The following is a 16,976-nucleotide window of genomic DNA, read 5'->3' on the forward strand; positions in this document are numbered from 1 at the left end:
TAGAATCTACATTATTTCTCTCACAACAAAACAGTTTCAGTCAGCTTTAATACCAGCCGAACAGGCCTGTAGTTGTCTGCATTGAAATGTATTTCTTATCTCTTTTCCCACACTAGACACATGAAATCTCGGGACGAGATTTTGTTTTAGGGGGGTAGATTTGTAATACCCTCGGTGTTACACTGTAAATCTTTTGCTAAAACATGTCATGAGCATCATGGTTATGTGTTAATGCATGTGATATAGTGTGTAAATAAATTTCTATGACTTGAAACGATCATCGGAAACACAAAACGAAAGCTATATTTCATTGTCAAGTTATATCAATTAGGGTTTTAAATCAATTTTTATTAAGTGAAAACATTATAGAATGTATAAATAGAATTTTAGTAGAGTTAGAAGTATGAACTTGGTAGATGGCGATGAATACCAATGGTCGAGAAAGGAATTCACTAGCTAGCATACTTAATAGCTTGAAAATCGAATTTGACACGAATCCGATCATGACTTAGTCGATTTCGTAAGTTTGAAAAGTGGTTTGACAAAGCCATATTTGATAATTTTTGTAGGAGAATTGGGTTACGTAGTCGGGTGGTTTTAGGGCCGGTTTTAATAGCTCAATATGCCCTCTTATGAATGGCATAGGTGGTTTGTTGATTAGATCAATGTTTTAGGTTTATTCAGACGCTTTAAAAATCATGTGTGGCACATTCCCGACCAATTTCAGTGTCCGGACGCAGTCATTGTGCCTCGGCACTCGGTGCCACTACGTTGGCCGCCTGGCGCACACCCGCACACGCACCACCGCGCTGGCCTGGCCACTCTGCCCCGCGTTGTCTGTGCCATTGCCATCGTGGGCTAGTCGCTCTGGCCAGTCCATTGCCACCGAGACGCCTGCCTTGCACTGCCACCACCACGCCATAGCCCACCGCTGTCATATCACTAGGCTGCCTCATGCTGTCACAGTTGGGCCACGCACGTGCGCGCTCCTCTGCACTGCGTCGTCACATAGGGCACACTACACGCGCAGGCGCACGGCACCCCCATGTGCCGCTGCTGTGCCTGGCGTCCACGTCACGCCAAGGCGACATAGCGCCCGCTGCTTGTCGTGCCACAGATGCTGCTAGCCTTGCACTGTGCCGCACGTGGAGCTGCTATTCCCTAGCCTTGTCCTTGTGTGTTAAATGGCTTCGCGATGTGTAATGATGTCTCGTCCCTGCATTTCTCGCACGCACTGTTGCGGCCGCCTGGGATGGCAGGTGGGACCGAGCTGCGCCTGAGTTAAATTCACTGCACATGGTCACTGTCTACGCAATTGGTCACGCCTGGTGCTGGTGTTGGAGCCTTGCTACTGCCCAGTCACCTCTGACCTTCAATTGAGTTCGGCCGAGCTTCAATTGGCCATTTCCCCCTCTGTCGTGCCATTAAGGCCGGAACTAGCCACGGCCGAGGACAGCTACCCGCCGCACCACCTCTCGCCAATTAGCCTCCACCATGAGTTTTGCCTTGATCCCCTCCATCATGTGCGCACCCCACTTTCACCGCCACTGCCTTCCCGGTGCCATTGACACGGTCGGGCCACCGCCGCCGTCGTGGAGCTTGCTGTGCGCACATGGCCGGACACACCCAGTCTATCCCCGCTAAAACCTCTACCACAGCAGCCACCTGGGTACACTCATGGTGCTTTAGGGTTAGCTATATCTCACTACGGTGACTTAGGGTGGATAGCGTGGTCGTGCCGCCGTCGCGTGTGGCCGCACGCCGTGGCCACCATTGTCGCGAGCTCCGCTGTCCCTATAACATCGGCTAGGTTAGGCTCTTGGGTTGTAGGTGTTGTTTGGCTCACTAGCTTGGGCGAGGAGAGGCTAGGTTGGCTGGTGTGACCGCCCTGTGCCAGCGTCGCCGCGTCGGTGCACGCGCGGGTGCCTGAGGGTTTGGTCATTGTGAAGATAGATTGTTCCAAGGGCTAAATCGCTTAAGCCAAGACTATTGGAATAGGGTGCATTGGGGTTAGGGGAATAGCAGTTAGTTCGAGGGTGTTTTCGCAAATTTGGTAGGCGCGCAGGGGCCACCCCGTCGTGGGCCGTTACCGCGCGGTTGGGCCATGCCGGCGCAGCACGCGTGAGCGCGCGCTGCGTGGAGTGGGCCGCGTCGCTCGTGGGCCACGCTGGGCTGTTTCACCCTTTTTCTTTTCTAATGAAGTAGTTACTGCTTTTCTAATTTAATTTGTGAACTGATCTTTGATAATTAATATGAAATTTTGTAAGTGTCCAAAAATTGTGAAGCAAATTTGGTTAGGTTCCTAAATCCATGATCTATCATTTAGTGTATTTAGCTCATATAGTTCTGTGGTATCCTTGGGGTTACTTTATTTGTTTTAAAAGGCTTGTTGTTATTATGATTATTTAGAGAATGAATTTTCGTGCTGAAATGGTAGAAGTGCTAGCTCAGAAAATTTTACACTAGACTCATAACCTTATTAGGTACCCACTGTAATTTTTGTAGCCTTAGAATAGGTTGATAAATAGGATAGCTAGTACTCCTTATTTTATCGTATATAGAGTAAATCGATATTAAGAATAGGGATGCCTCTAGTTGATAAGAGAATGCATGCAATGTTTCATACCTGTTAGTAGAATGATAGGTAACTTAGCATCTTAGTCGATAGGGCTAGTTTAGTAGCTTGATAGATGTATTCTTATTTTAAGGGTTGTTGTTGCCGTATTACTAAGTGTTGCATCATCATTTCATGCATGTAGATAACGAGTTGGTAGAGTTTGTGCCTACGGGCGAATATGACTATAGGGGGCCGTGACGCCTAAGAGGGGGGTGAATTAGGCGACTTAAAATTCTAACTCTAAACTATGGCCACCTTTTCTAACCTTAGCAAAACCTATGCAATAGATAATCTATATAACTATGCAACTATAGTTTTGCTAGTGTGTTGCTATCTCTACAGCAAAAGGAGTAATACAATCAATGTAAATGCGGAAGCTAAAGAGCAAGGTAGAGATATGCAAACTCCCGTCGCCGACTCCGGTATTTTTACCGAGGTATTGAGAAGCATGTAAGCTTCCTCCTAGTCCTCATTGGAGCCCCTCACAAGGAATCCCTTGCAAGGGACAAGCTCCCGGTCATGTAACTCCATGGATAGCCTCGGGCCTTCCCCATGCGCAAGTGGGTCTCCGACGTGCCTTCCAGCAAACCTCTTTCGAATGCTCCCCGCCGTCTTCACTATCAAGCTTTCGGCCGAAATGCCACGGGCCTTGTCCCCTCCGGTATACGGTGGTGGCCACACTACAACTGCGGTTGGTGTGATCTCGCAAGACTAAAAGCCCCTCTGATGTACAACAATGGTGCGCGCATGCACCGAGTGGTAAGAGATATGCAAACCTCACTAAACACTAAGCCTAAACCTAGAGCAAGCACATAAGCGGTGGTCTCATCAACCTAAGCACTTCGCAAAGCACCTTCACAAATCACCTAATGAATCACTAAGCACTATGCAAGTGGAGATCACTAAAATGGTGTATCAACACCCTTGATATGTTTCCTCAGCTCCACTCACTTCATTTGGCCGGTTGGGGTTGTATTTATAAACCCCACTGAGAAAGTAGCCGTTGGGATGAAATCCCGCTTTTCTGCTACTAACCGGACGCTGATCACGTCCTGACCAGATGCGTCCAGTCGTCCTGACCATTAGAGCCATGATCAACTAATCAAACACGTCTGGTCACAATTTCACCGCTCTAGAACCTTTCTGTACTCGATCGGATGCTGTAGTGCTACGTCCAATCGTTTTGCCACCAGCGTCCAGTCGCTGCTGCTGACACCTGCTATTGCTAAGCCTCTTGATCAGAGCGTCCAGTCACTTTCCTCAAGCGTCCGATCCAGCGTCTAGTCACCTCTATGAGCTCGTTTCTTCATGATCTTGCGTACGGCTTAGTTTCTATCTTCGTGCTTAGACTTTGCTTGATATCTTGGGTCTTCTCTTGTGCTCCTAGGGTCTTGCTTATGGTGTTGATCATCGAATTATCACGTCGCCTTCATCCAAGTCATGTCTTACACCCTATTGAACTACAAAACAATCACATGCAAATTCATTAGTCCAACTTGGTTGTGTTGGTCATCAAACACCAAAATCCAAAGTAAATGGGCCTAGGGTCCATTTTCCTTACAATCTCCCCCTTTTTTGCGATGGATGACAACACGACCAAAACAAGCGAATAATAGAATTTTGAAATTTGAAAACTACCTACTTGCTAGGATGCAAGGCAAGGGGCAAGGTTATATGATGCTAAAAGATACTACTTTTAAAACTAAATGGATACCACATGAAAACTTATCTTTCCCTTGCAAATGTCCCCATGTAGCATTATGGATTTAAGCCTTGCTTCCTACAATTTTCCTAATTACATAGACTAATCCATAATCCACTATCCTCCATTTATTAGACCATTACCACTTGTAAATTATTATGATCTAGCTTTTGGTTCTACAAGATAATGCTTGCTTTTGGTCTCCTAAATTCTCCCCCTTTGAAATCAAAACACCAAAAAGGAAAACATTAGTAGCACAAGGGAGGGTCAAACTTTGTGATCCTTTGTGTGTAGAGTGGAATAGGTCACAAAATTTGACTCTCACATTATATAGATTAAGCTCCCCCTAAATATATGCATACATATGGTAGAAGGCAAAGCATATACATAATTGGCAAATTATTGCTCAAGGGAATTTAATCTATATAATGCATGGAGAAATCATATAAATATCAAAATGAAATCAACATGATGATATCGGTTTAGAAATACCACATGTGGAACCCAATTTGATTTCTACCACTTGTAATAGGTGGGGGATATTTGAAGTATGATCCTTAACTTCGAGGACTCCATTTTCCTTCTAATGAGACTATTACACACATGATAAGCTTGAAAAAGGTGTTAGTCTCAAAGTATCCAACTTGTAGAGTAACCTCCCCCTAAATTTGTGCACACAAGTATGAAATACTTGTAGGAAACATACACATTGATTTTAGAATTAAAGATACCACTTGAAGGATGACATCACATGAATGTGAGTCATTTTCGAAGGCGATATTCGGGAGAAATTATCTATAATTTGGACTTTGGCACATATTAGATGAACAATTGTAAGACAAGCTATGTGTCGTGCTCCTAAACAATTTTAAACCATGTAGGTTTGCTCCAAGAGTTAAGAATGAAACCAAGCAAGCCTACCATAAGATATACCTAGTGTATGCATGATAAAAGATATAAGCATGCAAATGCAAACATAGGCATGAAAAAGTAACTAGATGCTTAAAGATACCAATTTGTAAGAAATACCACTTGTAGGAAATGCAAATTGATACTACTTGAAGGAAATTGAATCTAGTTACCTAACATGGGAAGGAGAATTTGGGTCCATAGTATTCACTAACCCACTTGGCAATGACTTTATTCATAATGACGCATCCTATGAAATGCACCCATACTTTTGCCAAGTCTCCAAATTCCTCGATGTCCATCGGACTTCTCACTACCCTTTCAGGATCCAAACCTTCTTGGTTCTCTTCATGTTGGAAATGATTTTCTTTGGCACCCAAAAGTGTTTGACCCCATTGTTGACTTGCTTGTTCACCTTGATGGCCACCACCTTGTCATTTTCTTCTTCTTTAACAAGTATGGTGTGGAGGCCTTCTTGTCCACCTTGTTGGTGTAGGTCTTGGAGAGCTTGCTTGTTTGCTTTTTCTCTTTCTTCTTTGCTCCTCCCCTATTCTTCACCTTGCACTCATAGGACTTGTGACCTTCCTTGTGGCATACGTAGCAAATCACGGTTTGTCCTTCATCAAGCTTCTTCACTCCCTTGACGGTGTTATCTTGATGAAGTTGGGCTTGTTTCGCCTTGCCTTTCACTTGAGTCAAGTCCTTGGTGAGGCGAGCTACTTCTTGCTTGAGTTGCTCATTCTCCTTTGCAACCTCTTGTGTGCATGTATCTACAATAACTTTCTCAACACAAATTTGGTTGCACAAAGATGAGTCTAAACATAAGTCATTACAAGAAGTAGATGCATCCTTTATAGATATGTTAAAGATAGAACTTTTCTTTTTAGATGCCTTGGTGGGGGTTGTACTAACGGCTTCAAGATTAGCAACTTTATTAGTTAGCTCATCACAATGTTTGCACATGGTTTCTATTTTAGCAAGTAAACTTTTATAAGCATTTTGTGCTAGCTAACTTTTCTTTTAATTTTTTATTTTTCTTTACAAGTTGCTCATCATTGATTGTGATGCATTTGTTGTTGCACTAGCCTCAAGTTGCTTAATTTTAGTAGATAGTTCAATATTGAGATTAGCAAATATCTCATATTGTTCAAGCAAAGTTTTATATGCTTTTTGTGAACTATCTAGCTTTTATTTTATTTTTTCAAGCTTCTTTTGTTGACTAGTGCAAACTTTAGCATAATTAAGATTTTGTTGCACAATTTTATTATAAGAAGGCATTTCATCATCACGATCACTAGCTCGTGGCTCGTGGCGGTGGCGTAGCCTGCCGGCACTGGTCGACGCAGTTGCTGCGGTGCAGGGACTTCGCGTACGGCGGCGACGGCACGGGTCCGTCGGAGACGTGTGGCGGCGGCGTAGGGACGTCGCGTACGGTGGCATCGGAGACGCGTGGCGGCGCAGGGACGACGCGTGGTTTTCCGCGAGGCCAAGGGATTGGGAAAGAAGGAGCGTGATTGACGTTGCGGCTGGGGAAGCGAGGAGGGCGGGCGGGCGGCAAGCAGGACGATGGACCCATGTTAAAATGTCGCACCAAAAAATGTTTATGTTTTGTTTTTTTAGTGGTAAGAGATTTCAATTATTGGTATGGCTTTTAAACTATTTATAATATACTTAGAGGATGGTTTGAACTTAATCCATGAATTTAAGCCTTATTATGTTATTTACTCCTTATATACCGAATCATGTTGTCAATTTTATAATTATTATCGAATTGCTAAAATAGATTTACCGAATTGTATATAAAAATTTTTGGACGCCATACCATTAGACAAAATCCTAGATTCGTCACTGAAAAAAAAGTTCAAGCAAACTTATCAATATAAGAAATACTACACCATGGATTTTGGAAATTATTGTATATGCTTTCGCAAATGAATTTGCAATACCTCTTTAAAAAAGATCCGTACCTACCTCACTCGTATAAATTTGTGTTTGTTTTAGTTGTGGACTATGGTATCCAAACTTGTCCATCTTTAATACGCGCTCCACTGACGTACACATGCTCGACAAAAAAAAAAGCCTACTCACGTCGGATTTATCAGCCGACAGTGTCGTCTTGCGCGAGAACGCAGTGCGCAGCAATACGCCTTGCCCATACGGCCGTCTTTTGCTGCTCCCGCCCGTACCTGACGCTACGCTCAGTGACGTTAGTGTACCGTACACGCTCCCGATCCAGCTCACCGCTCACCCCATACGCTGACGCTGACACCAGGCCACCACCAGTGGCAGAGTCGTAACTTGAGGCAACCGCCCCGCCCACTTTCGTCACGGCGCGGCGCCAATCAACCTTATCCACACCTCCCCTCCTAACCAGCCCACCGCTATAAAGCCCGCGCCTCCACCCGTTGCCAGACGCGAACCACTTCACTCTTCACAGGTTACCCCCTCCCTCACCCGCGCGCGGTGGTTCGTGTTAGACTGTTAGTCCAGTCACAGGCACAGGCAGCCGTTTCTCTCTTCTCTCTACCGGAGGGCGGTTGGGGATGGCCGGCCGGAGCAGCCTCTCGCCGCACCGGCTGTTCGCGCCGGCGGTGCACCCTGTGGGGGGCGCTGACCATGGCGTGGAGCTAGACGAGGCCGACGTCCTCTGGGGCGGCGGCGGCGGCGGCTGCGGCTGCCCGGCGTCGTCCTCGCCGTCTTCGTCGTCGTCGTTCCTGTCCTCCGCGGCCGACCCGTACGCGCGGTCGCCGCCGGTGGCCGCGCCGTCCAAGCAGAAGCCTCGTAGCGCGGGTAGTGGCGCTCCGGCTCCGGGGCCGGCGTCGGTGCCCGTCAACATCCCGGACTGGTCCAAGATCCTGGGCGCCGAATACGCCGGGAGCTGCGCTGGGGCGCGCGCGGCCGGGTGGGCGGCGCACGACGACCTCGCGGACGCGTTCACCGACGACGTCGTGGGCTGCGGCGGAATCGGGGCCCGGCGCTGGGTGCCGCCCCACGAGGTGGTGCAGGGCCGGGAGCGCGCGGCAGCGTCCTTCTCCATGCGCGAGGGCGTGGGTCGCACGCTCAAGGGCCGCGACCTCCGCCGCGTCCGCAACGCCATCTGGGAGAAGACCGGCTTCCAGGACTGACCGGTGTCAGCCTCAGCACCGTCGCCGGTCTCCGACGCCCACCTTTGACGGCAATGGCTGCCGCCGCGGCCTCGTTGATCCCGTTCTCGCCTTGAGGAGGAGGAAGAGAGGAGCTTTCGCTTGATTAGTGTGGCCTTAATCCTTCTGGATTAATTCTTCGACGAGTTCTTTTTTGTTTGTTGTGTTTTGGTTCTTGTCGTTCTAGTCGTGATCGCTGAGGAAGAGAGTAGAGATTAAAAGCCTCTGTTTTTTGGCATTTTTTTTCCCAGAGAGGCTCCGTCGATGGACTACTACCACTATTAAAATTAATTCATCTTATTACTACTAGTATTAATGATCTGCTTTATTGTACTGCAATTATCTGCCAATCCAGAACTCTTTTTTTTTATAAAAAAAATCTGGAACCCATTTCGATCCAGGATGTTTTATAACGTTTCTACTGAGGCTAAATTATTTCCGCAACAAAAAAAAAAAAAGGTGTTTCCGACAAAATTCCCATGCTAGCACTCTAGATCAATTGATGAACATTGCTTAATTAGCTGAGTCCTAATTTAATAGGTACCAGTAACACAGGTACTGTAGCTATTCTACTGTTTCAGTACTCTAATCATGAAATTGTCAGTTTGTTTGGTGGTGCATTAGCAGGCAGTAATAAATGATCCTATGTCTTGTGCTAAGTCTCAAGCAGCATTAGCGTTGGATTACTGGCAGTTGCAAAGCATGAAAGGAGATTGTGACAGTCTACTCGTCCATGGGGACCCCCCGGACAGTCCACAGTCCGAATGTTTTACATTTTAGCTTTTTTTTTTCACAAATAGACCTCTAGCGGAAAGAATTCAGAAAATGTACCCTTAGCTCGGCGTCATTGATGCTGGCGCCGAGCTAACACGTCTCGGCGCCAGTGTCCTTGGCGCCGAGCTCCTGGGCTCGGTAGATGACATGGCAGGGAGCTCGGCGCCAGTCTCTCACCCTATCAGAGCAGAGCCGCCGCCCGCGCCGCGGCGCCTGCGCCCCGAGACCGCCGAGCGCCATCGCGTCGCGCCACCGTGGACAGCCCGCGCCCCACGGCCACGCCACCCCCCACCCGCGCCGCGCCGCGCCCCACGGCCGACGCGCCTCGGCGTGCAGGAGCGCCGCGCCCCGCGGCCGCGCCGCCCCCCAGCGCCGCGCCATTGCCCGCGGCTGGCCGCCCGCGCCGCGACCAGCGCCCCTCGCCTGCGCCCCGGTCCCCTCGCCCGCCTTGCCGCACTCCACCGCCGGCCTCGGCCGCGGCCGCCGTGCCTCCCGCGCCCGTCGAGCCAGACTCGCCACGCGGAGCCCCGGGCATCCCGCGCCACCGCTGTCGTCGGTCGCACCACCACCGACCCCACCACCTGCAGCGGCTGGCCGTGCCACTGCCGGCCCAGATCGTCGGCCTGACCCACGCCATCGTCCGCTGCGACTCCGTCGACATCCACAGATCAGTCGTTGGAAAGGTAAAAATTATGAATATGCAATGTACCTACTTAGTTGGCATTTGTTATTTACTAGTTAATGTGATGACTCAGGTAGTTGATTTAGTTAGTGATCTAGTGAGATATATATGTAGATAGATAGAAACTTAGATATATAGGTACATAGATATAGTTAGATAGCTACTTAGATATGTAGTTACATATTTAGTTAACTAAATATGATTTAGCTATTTAGTGAGTACACTGTATATATATACGTAGTTATTATCTTATTTACTTAGTTTGTAGTTATAAAGTACTTGTTAGGTACTATCTATCGTCTAATTTGGACTAAAGGACATGTGTTTCGTTACGTGTTTGGACTAGATGGACAACCTAGTGACCATATATCATGGAGACACCGTTGAAAGCGACGCTATGGATATGTTGAGTTTGTTGACATACAAAGCATGCCTGTGCTATTCAATGATAGGCCTTCATTTAGTGAGATGGTTGCAAGGGCTCGGGAGGAGCTGCATTGCCTTGGAGATGATAGCATTGCAGTTGATGGTGTACTGCACCTAGGTTCTCCTCCCAACATCTTCAGGCGAATGATCTCAATTGGTTATGCGGATCAGTGGGAGAACTATGTGAAATCGGCTATGAAGAGCCAGCTGTAATGTTTAGACGTGGTTGTGCGTCGGGTGTTAGTTGAATCCATCCCTCATGGGTTTCCCCAGCAATGGATCAGCAGACACACATCGACCCTCCCGTTCTGGAACCTTATCTGTATGTGGAGATGGCACATACGGTTCTCGATGCTCAATCTGTCCTGAATGCAATAGTTGGAGATGGTTGTCAGACTCATGTTTCTGTGGCAGATCCTCCTTATGAGATCCCTTTGACACAGAATCATCCGAGTAAGTATCTTAACCGCATGGTTTTTGGGAGCTTACCCCGTTCTTTACATCTATTTCTTTCATTCTTTCCTCATTTCTATACTTATGTTGCAGGAGACATTCCTGAGAATGTGGATGTGCCTCCTGTTGCTGCGCAAGTAAACTTTGGAGATTGATTCCGTGGATCCAATAGTGTTGAAATTATGCATGATTCGGATCCATATGAGATGGCTAGGGCTCTTGATTCTGATGATGATCACCCTGTTGGAGAGCTAACGGAGAGTGATGTTGAGATGATGAGGCGTATCTTTCCTGGCCACCACGATCTTGCTCATTCCGATCAGGCGTTTACAGAAGAACGTGATGATGAACTCCTGAGGCCGGTCCTAACATGGTAATTGAGAATGGAAGGTGAAAGGTCCTTGTTTGGTTTTGGTAATTGAGTGACAACCTAGGTGGACTAATTATGTTTATGTGAGATACATAGGTGATTAGTCCACAGGTACATGTGTATGAGCAGCATATGCTATGAAGGTGAATATGGCTTGGAGATGTTGCAAAGCTCACACATGTGATGATGAAGGAGCTTAAATGCACATGAGACATGACATTGAGTCATGTGATCAAGGTGGAGAAGATCAAGACAAGACTTGGCTTGATGGACCGGTTGCAAGCGTGAAGGGCAAGTCAAAGGCTTTGAAGTGATGGACCACGTGGCGGTGAAGCTTGAGCAAGACTTGGCGCCGATGGACGATGGCAACGGTGAAGAGCAAGTTGAAAGGTCCTAATGGCTAGAGGGGGGGGGTGAATAGCCTAATAAAAATTTCTACAACAACACTTAACCAAATGGTTAGACAATTATGAGGCGAAGCGAGTGTTGCGCTAGCCTACTCAAAATGCAAGCCACCTACCACAATTCTAGTTTAGATAGTGTCAATTCACACAAGAGCAATGACACTACCCTATGTTAGTGTGCTCTCAAAGGCTAACTAAAGAGCCACACCAACCAAGCAAGCAAGCTCTCACAACTAGCTACACTAAAGAGCTTGTCAACTAGTTTGTGGTAAAATAAAGAGAGTGATCAAGATAGTTATACCGCCGTGTAGAGGAGTGAACCAATCAATCACAAGGATGAATAACAATGAAGACCAATCACCTCGGAATCAATGATGAACACAATGATTTTTACCGAGGTTCACTTGCTTGCCGGCAAGCTAGTCCTCGTTGTGGCGATTCACTCACTTGAAGGTTCACGCGCTAATTGGCTTCACACGCCAAACCCTCAATAGGGTGCCGCACAACCAACACAAGATGAGGATCACACAAGCCACGAGCAATTCACTAAAGTACCTTTTGGCTCTCCGCCGGGGACAAGGTCAAGAACCCCTCACAATCACCACGATCGGAGCCGGAGACAATCACCACCTCCGCTCGACGATCCTCGCTGCTCCAAGCCGTCTAGGTGGCGGCAACCACCAAGAGTAACAAGCAAAATCCGTAGCGAAACACGATCACTAAGTGCCTCTAGATGCAATCACTCAAGCAATGTACTTGGATCACTCCCAATCTCACTATGATGATGAATCAGTGATATAGATGAGTGGGAGGGCTTTGGCTTAGCTCACAAGGTTGCTATGTCAATGAAAATGACCAAAGATGTGAGCCACAGCCGGCCATGGGGCTTAAATAGAAGCCCCCACGAAATAGAGCCGTTGTACCCCTTCACTGGGTACTCTGCGCTCTGACCGGACGCTCCGGTCCACTTGACCGGACCCTGGGCTCATTGTCCGGTCCACAGATGGACGCCACGTGTCATCGCCTTCAAACGCTGTTTGTTAGATTCCAACGGCTATGACGCTGACCGGACGCAGCAGCTTCAACTGACCGGACGCTGAACCCCCTACGTCCGATCGTTTTCAGTAAGGTATCGACCTCGACCGGACGCGTCCGGTTAAAACTGATCGGACGCTGGAACCTCAGCGTCCGGTCGAGTATAGTAAGGGTCGAAACCTGGTTTTCCTCGACCGGACACAGCCAGCGTCCGGTGGTAAACCCTAGCCACTGTCCTGACAGTCAATGCGACCGGACGCAGGCAGTCAGCGTCCGGTGCTTCTGGATCCAGCGTCCGGTCACTGGACCGACGCTGGCATCAGCTCTGTTCTCACTTCTATCTTCTCCACCCTTGCTCCAATGTGCCAACCACCAAGAATTTGCATCCGGCGCAATAGAAAATAGGCATTTCATTTTCCCGAAATCGCCGACCCTGCACACACCTTGTGCACATGTGTTAGCATATTTTCACAAATATTATCAAGGGTGTTAGCACTCCACTAGATCCTAAATGCATATGCAATGAGTTAGAGCATCTAGTGGCACTTTGATAACCGCATTCTGATACGAGTTTCACCCCTCTTAATAGTATGGCTATCAAACCTAAATGTGATCACACTCTCTAAGTGTCTTGATCACCAAAACAAAATAGCTCCTATGGTTTATACCTTTGCCTTGAGCTTTTTATTTTTTCTCTTTCTTCATTTCAAGTTTAAGCCCTTGATCATTGCCATGCCATCACCATTGTCATGCTATGATCTTCATTAGCTTCTTCTACTTGAAGTGTGCTACCTATGTCATGATCACTTGATAAACTAGGTTAGCACTTAGGGTTTCATCAATTCACCAAAATCAAACTAGAGCTTTCACAAGTGAAGTCAAGATCGATAAACCAATATGATCACGTGATGATATGAAGTGGATCATATCATTGTTGATCATGTTGGTGCATGTGTTGCATCAACATTGAAGGAGATGGAATGGAATGCGCAAGGCAAAGGTATAACTTAGGGCATTTTATTTCACCGGTCATAGGTGTGTAGAGAAGTTTATGACCGAGTTTAGGATAGATGGCCGTACTATCAAGAGGGGCAAACTTGTTTACATATCGGTCATCTAGTGCCACTCGAGTGATCTAACTTTGCATCGTCGCTAGGATCGAGTGGCGTGGCGAGTTGAGTGGCTAACATCCTTTGGGAAATGATTGTGAAAAGCTAACACACATACACATGGTAGTGTACACTTGGTGGTGTTGGCACATCTACAAAGGAGGTGGTGTTTGTAGGGTTGAGATGGGTTTGGGTCCCTCTCTTGGGAAAATGGATTCGGCGTTTTTGGGAAAATAGAATGCTCATTAGAGCAAGGGTGAAGAAGTTAGAAGTAAAAACGAGTTAGTCACGAAGACGCTGGCGTCGGTCAACTGACCGGACGCTGGGTCTGAAAGCACCGGATGCTGGCAGCATGCGTCCGGTTGAGCTGGTCGGTCGACACGGTACTGAGGGTATTGCACCGGACGCTGGTCTATGTCCGGTCAAGGTGGACCGAACGCGTCCGGTCGAAGAAATACGCCTCGGGTACCTTACTGGAAACGACCGGACGCTGGGCTCCAGTGTCCGGTCAGTTGAAGCTGCTGCGTCCGGTCAGGTCAAGTGACCGTTGGAATCGGGACACGTGGCCGTCTGCGGGCGACCGGACGCTGCGGTCCAGCGTCCGGTCAATATGACCGGAGCGTCCGGTCGGCCCGATTTTTGCCCAGTGAAGGGGTAACGGCTAGTTTAGCCCTTGGGGCTATAAATAGAAGTGGCCTTCGGCCATGTTTGGGGCTGAGCACCTTGGGGGACTTTGTGTCCATGCTTGAGAGTGCTTAGGAGCCCTCCATATCACACATACTTGATAGCGATCACCCGATTGTGTGAGTGAGCGATTCTAGTGTGATTGCATCGTGAGGTTGCATCGAGTGGCACTAGGTGATCGAGTTGCAAGCCGGTGGTGCTTGTTACTCTTGGAGGTTGCCACCTCCTAGATGGTTTGGTGGTGGTCTCCGTCGAAGCGCGCAAGAAGCTTGTGCGGCGCTCCGGAGAAGTGCTTGTGAGGGGCATTGTGCTCGCCCCGCGGGAGACGCGAAGAGCAACTCTAGTAAAGCGTGTCATTGAGCTACCCTCACTCAAGGGGTAGGTTCTTGCGGCGCCTGATGTGCGGGCTTAGCGAGTGATGCTAATTAGCCGCCGAACCACCAAGTGAGCGGTCGACACAACGGGGACTAGCGTGTCGGCAAATGCGTGAACCTCGGGAGAAAAATCATCGTGTCAACGTTGTTCTTCCCGTTGGTTTGCATCCCCTTTACATAAGCTTGCAATTACTTTTATACATATTAAGCTTGTGTAGTTGCTCTTGTAATTAGATAGCTTGTATAGCTTGCTAATTACCTTCTTGCTTGTGTAGCATAGAAGTAGCTCCCTTGCATGGCCAATTTGGTTTTAGTAACCTTGTTAGTCACATTGCTTAGTTTGTGTAGCTAAGTATTTGCGCTCTCTAATTAGGCATTGGTTGCCTTGTTATTGAGCATTGCTAGTGAGCTTAGTTAGCTTTGTGCTTTTGCTTACTAGCATGTGTAGGAGCTCTCTTGTTGCTTAAAGTACTAGTGGCATAGGTTTGTGTAACCTTGCTCCTAGAATTGTTTAGGAGAGCTCTAGCTAGCTCGGCACCTTAGTTGCATAATTAGTATCTTTGCAAGGTGCTAGTGAACATATATAGAGGGGTGTAGTCTTGGCTAGACCGATAGTTTTAATTCCGCACTTGTTTCGGTTAGCCAACGTGATTAAGTTTCAAAAAGACTATTCACCCTCCCCTCTCTAGTCGCCATCTCGACCCTTCAGAAGGGTGTTCACTGACCTCCGTGCTTTAAAGAGGCGGTTGCAGGCTTTTGCAGTGATACGAAAGAGACCCTACAAGGTATTGCATTCATATGCGGAGCGCCGTTACACAGTTGTGTGTGACAAGGAACGTTGCCCATGGAGGGTTTATGCAAGAAAGCAACAGGTAACCGGAAAATGAAAGATCACAAAAGTTGTTGGACCACACAATTGTGCTGACCATGAGCTGACACTAAGGCATCGGCAGTTGACATCTACCCTCATTGCCAAGCGGTTGATGGGAATTTTGCAAGGAGAACCCAACATAAAGGTGAGGACAATTATCAGGACCGTTGAGGCGTTGTATGGAGGTTATGTAATAACTTATGGTAAAGCATGGAGGGCTAAGCAGCGAGCGTGGAAGATGATATATGGGGACTGGGAGGATAGGTATGAGCAGCTGCCAGTCCTTTTTAATGCAATCAAAGCGGTGAATCCAGGCATGCATTATGAGTACATCCCAAAACCAAATGCATGGAAGGATGGGAGGCAGATATTCTTCCATGCTTTCTGGTGCTTCCCTCAGTGTATCGAGGCCTTTAGGAAGTGTCGTCCTGTCTTCTCCATTGATGGTACATTCTTGATTAGCAAATACCAGGGCACACCTCTCATGGTCCTACACAATGAGATTCCAACAAAATATTAGTAGCATACTTATATAAATAAAGAAAAATGATAGTGAAAACAATTTCTTACATTAAAATGACCGCATGTGTAGAAGCAACGCGCCGCTGTGTCCGGATGTTTCGATTGAAAAATATGGGCCGGGAAACCACAGTCATAGTTAGGGACAGGGAGGTCAGGAGGGACGGGGGCATCTTTGCTAGATGCGTCGGGATATAATTCTCGAGGACGACCCCGTTTTCGCCAAAACTCCTCCTGAAACATTTCTTGCATCTAACAAAACGGATGTAATTTAACAAACATAAATCAAAATATCACAAATAAATATCAATGAGAACCATAACTACAATACAATCAATTTCGTTCTAAGAACCCAAAGCAGTTAACATTAAACCATAAACCTAGGGTTTCCCATTTGATGAACAACAATGAACCCATAACATAACTACATGCGCCTAGGTTTGCTAGTTTTTTCACGCCTTGGCATCATCCTACGGTTGTATAATGCATATATTGATGGATACAATGAAACCCTAAGTGATGACGATTATTACGTTCAAAAATCCGACTAATATATACCGAATCGATGCGAAAAAAACTAGAAGGTGAGCGAGGATACCTTGCTCTTGAAGATCTACGGATCAAATCAAAGTTTCGAAGGTCCAATATGTTGATTCGTGAGGTAGGGTGAAGTGGGAAGAGAAAAACCCCAAGAGGGAGGAGAAAGAAGAGGAAAAACGCTTGGGCAGGAATGTTGGGCCGGGGTTAAATGGCAGGGAGCTCGGCGTCAGTCACTCTAGCGCCGAGCTCGGCGCCAAGATCTACGGCGCCGAGCTCCCTGTCATGTCATCTACCGAGCCCAGGAGCTCGGCGCCAGGGACGCGGGCGCCGAGACGTGTTAGCTCGGCGCCAGCATCAATGGCGT

At 47.5% G+C, this 16,976-nt stretch overlaps 2 protein-coding genes across 2 annotated transcripts; one reads left to right on the top strand and one right to left on the bottom strand.

Annotated features, from left to right (window-relative positions):
* The first annotated feature begins 7,656 nt into the window (after nucleotides 1-7,656).
* LOC136538946 (protein S40-4-like) lies at nucleotides 7,657-8,687 on the top strand. The gene has a single exon (XM_066530867.1). The coding sequence runs from the start codon at nucleotides 7,772-7,774 to the stop codon at nucleotides 8,351-8,353; it is 582 nt and encodes a 193-aa protein (XP_066386964.1). The 5' UTR covers nucleotides 7,657-7,771; the 3' UTR covers nucleotides 8,354-8,687.
* A 639-nt stretch (nucleotides 8,688-9,326) lies between these two features.
* On the bottom strand, nucleotides 9,327-9,680 carry LOC136536619 (uncharacterized). The gene has a single exon (XM_066528852.1). It carries the CDS (start codon nucleotides 9,678-9,680, stop codon nucleotides 9,327-9,329), a length of 354 nt encoding a protein of 117 aa, XP_066384949.1.
* Between the last annotated feature and the right edge of the window lie 7,296 nt (nucleotides 9,681-16,976).

Source organism: Miscanthus floridulus, chromosome 2, assembly GCF_019320115.1.
Source record: "Miscanthus floridulus cultivar M001 chromosome 2, ASM1932011v1, whole genome shotgun sequence".
In the NCBI taxonomy this organism is placed as follows: domain Eukaryota; kingdom Viridiplantae; phylum Streptophyta; class Magnoliopsida; order Poales; family Poaceae; genus Miscanthus; species Miscanthus floridulus.